We start from the raw sequence: 7,500 nt of genomic DNA, 5'->3' as shown, positions 1-7,500 counted from the left end.
TTGAAATTAGTTACAATATATATATGTGATATATATTTATATAATATAATATAAATTTATATGGGCAACAGACACGAACACACATACACACACGTTCGTATGTAGACCAATTGCATGTTTTTTGCACGCATATATGTTGATAAATAGAAATGAATGGAAAAATTATTGGCCTCAAAACCCTTTTTGTGGTCTGTGAAATGGAGTGGGTTGTGGTGGAAGCCTCGCAAATTGTACCCATTTATATTGTGTAATTCACTGACAAATTGTTACTCACCTCTTTGTTTCTTTGTTGTTAAATAAATGGATTGTCAACAAAACACTTTTTTACTCGGCGTAAAATAAAGACAAAACTCTTTTGCACCTAAAGTAATGTGTGTGAGAGAGAGCAGGGAGAAAGATGAACGATTTAAAATAAATAAATGATTTAAAATAAATATATTGTAATTGTTGTGTAAGAAAGTATATATACGATGACTATAAAATATAGTGTGCATTTCAAAAACAAAAAACAAAACATTTTACATTCCATTTTTTATGAATGTGGTCACTTACTCTCTCTCTCCCTCTCTCACCTTGTCTTTCCCATGAAACTCTCTGCCTCCTTCTTCCACTTTTCTTTATCTTATTTTTTTTGTTAGACGCTGGCAAAAAAGCTAAGTCCGATATTTTTTGTGGCTTAAAGCTATGTCTGAAATTAGATATTTACGCTACCCACGGATCCCTCGGAGAAAAAAATAAGTTGACAAAACCCAGATAGGGTGTTGACAAATGTCCTAATATTTGAGCTACATGCATGCTAATTTGTGGACGTGCATAAATTACTATCACGTACACACACACACGCACACACACACACGCACACACATCCACCCTTTTATAGATATGATTATAGGATATTAAAGGATTACTTGCAGGATATTAAAGGATTAATTATAATTAATCCTTTATATAAAAGGGTGGATGTGTGTGCGTGTGTACGTGATAGTAATTTATGCAAGATTACTTATAGGATATTATAGGATTGATTATAGGATATTATAGGATATTATAGGATTAATTATAGGATATGATGCGATTAATTGTAGGATATTATAGGATTAATTATAGCATACTAGCATTATGACCCGTCGTTGCCGGGTCATAGTTCTAGTGCATGTATATATGTCTATATATATGTGTACATATTACATGTACTTCTATATATATACATCTACACATAAAATACAAAATACAAAGTTATATCTTGATATCACTAGTGATAACAATACTCAAAATATATAACAGACTGGAATTGTAGGCTCGTCTCTTGCAATGACACTCCCCGGACCGTAAGTAAGGCATGTGTAAAATTTGAATGAAATTGGTTGTGTAGTTCTCAAGTTTTAGGGAAACACACAAACAGACGGACGGACAGACAGACAGACAGACACACACACATTCTCAGTTTTATATATATAGAGATTATAGGATTAATTATAGGATATTATAGGATTGATTATGAAAATTTCATTGTTTGTGTAATTCTTTCTATTATTTCTATCTTGTAAAAAATTTTATTGACTTAAGTTTCTAGAATTCTTATTGTCATTTATTATATTGCAGAATTATTTTGGACCAAACCCCGAAATCCTTGTTGGAGAGAAAGCTGAAAAGAATAAAACTGTCCTTAATTTGCAGAATCCCATTAAACATGGTCTTATTACTGACTGGGATAATATGGAGAGGATCTGGCAACATGCATTCGACGAGTTGAACGTTGCAGCCAAAGACTATGCTGTCTTGTTGACTGAGCCTGTCGGTAACTCTGAAACAAACAGAGCGAATATGGTTGAAATTATGTTTGAAAAGTTTCAAGTTCGTGCAGTAATGGTGGCTAATCAAGCTGCTTTGTCCCTCTTTGATTCTGGCCGTGTCACAGGTATTTCTGTGAATGTAGGCCATGGTATCACCCAAGTTGTCCCTATTTATGGAGCTTCAACTATAAAAGGAGCTACTTTCTGCCAGCATCAGAATATTACTGGTCTTGCCTTGAGAGATAACCTTAAAAATATCTTGACTGAACGTGGCTACATGTATGGTGACTCAATGTCAGAGAAAAGAACGTTAAATGTCATCAAAGAGAAGCTCTGCTATGTTGCTCTAGACTTTGAACAAGAAATGCAGGCAGCAAAGTCTTCTAAAGATTTGGAAAAGAGTCATGAACAATCTGATGGACAAATCATTACTATTGGCAATGAACGATTTCGAGTCCCAGAAGCTATTTTCAACCCTTCTGATGGTGTTCATAAGATGACTTATAACTCAATCATGAAATGTGATGTGGAAATTAGGAGAGATCTGTTTGCCAACATTGTGTTGTCTGGTGGTTCAACAATGTTTCCAGGTTTTGTTGAGCGTATGAAAAAGGAAATCAGTGCCTTGGCACCACCTGACACAGAGGTTAATATCATTGCTCTACCAGAACGTGAATACTCTCCATGGATTGGGGGTTCTAGATTGGCTAGTAGACCTCCCACTGATGATCTGTGGATTACAAAAGAAGAATATAAAAAATCTGGCGCATCTCATGTCTGTAGGGAACATATACATAAAATGGAAAATTTGAGTCCTTAGTATGTATATATGGCACAATGTGATAGGCCAGAGCTGGAAGCTGAATGTTTAACTTTCAGCCCTTCAATGACAATTAATAAGAGATATTAATGAAATCCTACTAACCCTTTTAATACTAACCCACCTGAGAGTAAACCCTGATTCTATGATAAAAGCTGCCTGTTTTAAAGTGATTTCAATTAAAATCTTCCATGAAATATTTGCGTTAATGTATGTTTGAAATGCCAGTTTCATAACGACAAAGTTATTTTGACTAAATTCTTCATAATTTTTGTATCTTAAAAGAAATCTGGTAACAAATGGATTTAATTAGTACTAACATATTTTGTTAGCAATATTCCTCTCTGGAACCTATTTTCAGTATTATAAGTTTGTTATTAATGGTAAGATAATGTTGTTCTAAACTGCCATGTAACCATAAAATTTGAGTAAAATGTTGATTTTTGTGTGATCTGAACTTTAATAAAGAATTTAATAAAAATAGTGTTCTGTTGTTTTTGATGCACTTTAGAGAATGTTTCATCATAACAGCCCAACAGCAATGTCTGAAGGGAGAGCAAGTGAGTGTGTGTGTGTGTGTGTGTATGGTAACTTCTGTATATGTGTGTAAGTATATGTGCCTTAGTAATATTCCCACAGAAAGACACATTGCCACTCAAGTGGATTCCCAAGTCAAGCACTGACTCTAAGTTTGGGATTGCATTACTCCCGGCTCCTGTGCATTCCAAGTGGAATCTGTAGGGTGATATCAAAATGCTTGCAATTTATCAGCATTAGACTTTATGTTGCTTTCTTCAGACCATTTGTATATTACGTTCCTATCATTCTGTAGTCCTTGAGACTTTGTAATACTCAGATATCATCAGCAGAGCTGGTTAGACTGTCTGACTGAGAGCACGGGTGGGAGAGCCTCTTTGAACAGCAGTGATCCCCATACAGTTCCCTGGCTAGGGATCCTTTTGCAATGACTTTCTGGAATGCAGCCATGTCCCTAGTTTCCCTGTGATACAAGGGTCATACAATTTGTGACCATATCATTCCATGATTGACATTTGAGATACATCACATTGATATTTGAACAGTTGAGCTGTTGATTAATTATTCATTTTTAATATGCGATTAATTATGTAAGGGAGCTCCATATTAAAGTGTAACCATGCTACATGTTAGTGAGCAAGATATTTTCTTCAAAGAATGTGATCATCTTCCTTCTGACAATGCATTCCATGGCTTTGCTAACATCAAGGTCAGATGTGTGTGTGTGCATCATTATACCTGTCTTTGGTTCCTGCCACTGCTTGAAAACTTATGTTGGTGTGTTTATATTTCCATAACTTAGTAGTTCAACAATAGAGTTTGACAGAATAAGTACCAGGCTTGGGAAAAACTAAGTACTGGGGTCGATTTGTTTGACTACAACCCTTCAAGGCCCTGCCCCAGTATGGCCACAGTCTAATGTCTGAAGCAAGTAAAAGATAAAAAATACACACACACACACATATAATCAAAATATGCAACAGGATATCAAGTGATGCAGTACGACTGTTTCAAGCAGCTCCATTTAATTTAACAATGCAATCAGTACATCAATTTTAATGTAATGCCATCTTCGGCTGTACAAATAAATGAATGGAATTTTAACATGTAGGGCACATTAATATAATTTTTCTTAAATATTTTAACAGAGTAAGAAGATGGAAGAAATTCATGTTGTCACTATTGTAGCTAAGAATAGATTACAACTTCTAGGAATTGCACGGAGCATAATGAGGTCATAGTGTTGTAATTCATTTCTAATTCATTTATCTCTTTATCAACTACTAAATCTAAGACTTGAAGAATGTGTCTATTTTGAATAAAGGACAAGAGTGAATTGACAGCTTATGGCTAGGTGTAGTCATAAATATTATCATATGCAACCCTTCCCCCCCTGGGAAGAAATAAGACATTAGGAGTAGTTAATTGGATATAAGGAACTGTCTATAAAACGAGGCAGGTAGGGGCAGACTTTAAATCATGGTGTTAATTACCAGTTAAAGGGGCAAGATGCTAAGAAACCTAAGATGTAAATACAGAGGAAATTTTATTTAGGGGCACTATGGTTGATTGTTTATAAGCAATATTGTCATGTTGTATAAAAATAAAATTTCAAAATTGATATCATAACCTAAATAGGTAAAAGATTGGTATATGTCAAATATAAACATTAAAAAGTAAGATTCCATAGAATCCTGTTGTTTATTTTTATTTTATTCACCTTACTTTTGGCTGTGTGGATAATGCTGGTCTGACTTAGGGATTCAACTTAAGTACCCAATTCAACTGAATCTCAATTATTTCATTTATATATACTCTTTTACTCTTTTACTTATATCAGTCATTTGACTGTGGCCATGCTGGAGCACCACCTTTAGTCGAGCAAATCGACCCGGGACTTATTCTTTGTAAGCCCAGTACTTATTCCATTGGTCTCTTTTGCTGAACTGCTAAGTGACGGGGATGTAAACACACCAGCATCAGTTGTCAACCAATGCTAGGGGGACAAACACAGACACACAAACACTCACACATACATATACATATATATACATATATACGACAGGCTTCTTTCAGTTTCCTTCTACCAAATCCACTCACAAGGCATTGGTCGGCCTGGGGCTATAGCAGAAGACACTTGCCCAAGATGCCACGCAGTGGGACTGAACCCGAAACCATGTGGTTGGTTAGCAAGCTACTTACCACACAGCCACTCCTGCGCCTACAGTTATATATGTATAACTGTAGACATATATTGATCCACTGCTCAGCCTGAAAATTAACAATCAATCAGAGAGGGGCCAGTGTCTCCCGTGTAAACATCATGGTGTCTGGGACCAATATCATAATGGTGCTATATCTTTTTGTCCGACATCACTTTGTCCAGCGTCTTTTCATCCATATCTTTTCGTCTGATGTCTTTTTGTCTGATGATGTTTTTGTCCAAATACAAATCCTATAAATAAAATTTTCAATGATTATTTGATTTTGTTGTTCACTTTGTTTTCTAAAGATTTTATTTAAAATTGGACAAAAAGTCGTTGGACAAAAAAATCATTGAACAAAAAGATATTGGACCAAAATAAGTGGATGAAGTGACATTGGACAAAGTGGCATTGGAGACGAAAATTCGGGTCATGTATCATAACATACAGCACCACCATGTGAAAATACATCATACCATCCAACAGTTGGACAGTTGCTTGCATTTAACTCCATTTCTTAAATTAGCTTTGTTATTCAAAAAGATTTCACTAAACCCTGGAACTCCTACCTTTATAAGTAAGCTGTAACATCTTGGTACTTATGTGAATTTTTGCTACTCTGGTAAATATTTATTTATTTTTCTGTGTTATTTGTACACATAGATTGAAAAATACACATATTTATATGGAGGTAAGACGTTTTTTTGCTCTAGTTTGTTGCACACACGCATTTTTGCTAATACATACGCGGTGAAGCTACACATTAGCGTCGTATTTTTACGTTCGCTATTTCCAGTAAATATCGGTACTTAGTTGTGCCATTTATTTACTAATTTGTGTATTTTTTCCCTCACAGGCTACTTTTTACTGGAAGGCGATACTTTGTATTGCATTACTGATATTTTGAAACTTCTTCACCGTTTCTCGTACTGTTAGCGTTCCGCATTTCAGTCGAGTGTGATAGTATTAATGTGGTAACATCGTAGATTTCGTCTTCGTATATGCTTGGCTGATGAAGGTAAAACAAAATATGGGTGAGAGACATATCTTGTAAAACCTGAAACCTGCAGGTCCCACATTGTCCTTTTCCGGGTGTTTCATCTTTCAGATGTCCTCCCTGGAGGTAAGACGTTTTTTTGCTCTAGTTTGTTGCACACACGCATTTTTGCTAATACATACGCGGTGAAGCTACACATTAGCGTCGAACTTTTACGTTCGCTATTTCCAGTAAATATCGGTACTTAGTTGTGCCATTTATTTACTAATTTGTGTATATATATATATATATATGTATGTATGTATGTATGTATACATATATATGTATGTATATATATATAAAATACAAAATGGGTAAGAACGCAAAACATCCGGACAGCTAGGTGACACAAAAAGGGACAACAAAACATCCAGAGAGATGATACAAAGAAAACAAGGACTGGTCATTCGAAGCCCTCTATCCAAAGTCAAGCATCTAATTATCATCCCAATTTCGACTGATTATTCTTGAGATTGCTCCAATCTGGCCAGCCGCAAGGGAAAACTAAGCTAAGAGCATTAGATTCCTTGGAAGAAAGCAGCGAATATATACAAAAACAAGGAGGGAGAAACGGACAAAGTTACACAAATATAAATACAATAATAAATACAATAAAAATAATAACAGGACATAACATTTTGACTAAGGATGAAATGAATTAAGCTGGCACATGTGGAAATGAAGCCTTACGGCAGAGATACAAGAATTTCACAAACACAGAGAAGAATATCGATGTTGCATGGACGGCGGTCTGAAATTGCGATGATAATGTGGTGCTTGTTTCCTTTGTATCGGCTATCTGGATGTTTTGTTGTCCCTTTTTGTATTATATATTATATATATATATATATATATATATATAATATATATATATATATATGTATATATATATATATATCTACCTGCTCAAGGAGAAACCACTTCTAGCTGCCTTCATTGGGCAGTGTCAACACAACATTCTTTAGTTTGCAATTGAAGCCAGAATTTTGGTGGTAAACCAAACTGAGCACTCATATGTATATATATATATATATATATATATATATATATATTATATATATATATGTATATATATTATATATATATATGTATATATATATGTATGTATAT

General features: G+C 34.7%; 1 protein-coding gene across 2 annotated transcripts in view; it reads left to right on the top strand.

Moving 5' to 3' along the window:
- LOC115225778 (actin-like) overlaps nucleotides 1-6,660 on the top strand; it is a 47,577-nt gene extending 40,917 nt beyond the window's left edge. The window contains exons 3-4 of one of the 2 annotated variants that reach the window (XM_036514688.1): nucleotides 1,603-2,612; nucleotides 6,639-6,660. In XM_036514688.1, coding sequence (XP_036370581.1) covers nucleotides 1,603-2,612; nucleotide 6,639 — 1,011 coding nt within the window. In that variant the 3' untranslated portion in view covers nucleotides 6,640-6,660. Of the gene's footprint in view, nucleotides 1-1,602; nucleotides 3,086-6,638 lie in introns of those variants that run through there. The other variant, XM_029796731.2, reaches the window with a different exon arrangement.
- The last annotated feature ends 840 nt before the right edge of the window (nucleotides 6,661-7,500 follow it).

The sequence above is a fragment of the Octopus sinensis genome, linkage group LG28, assembly GCF_006345805.1.
Source record: "Octopus sinensis linkage group LG28, ASM634580v1, whole genome shotgun sequence".
Lineage (NCBI taxonomy): Eukaryota > Metazoa > Mollusca > Cephalopoda > Octopoda > Octopodidae > Octopus > Octopus sinensis.
The sequence above is the reverse complement of the archived record's forward strand: the minus strand, read 5'-3'. Positions and strand labels throughout refer to the sequence as shown.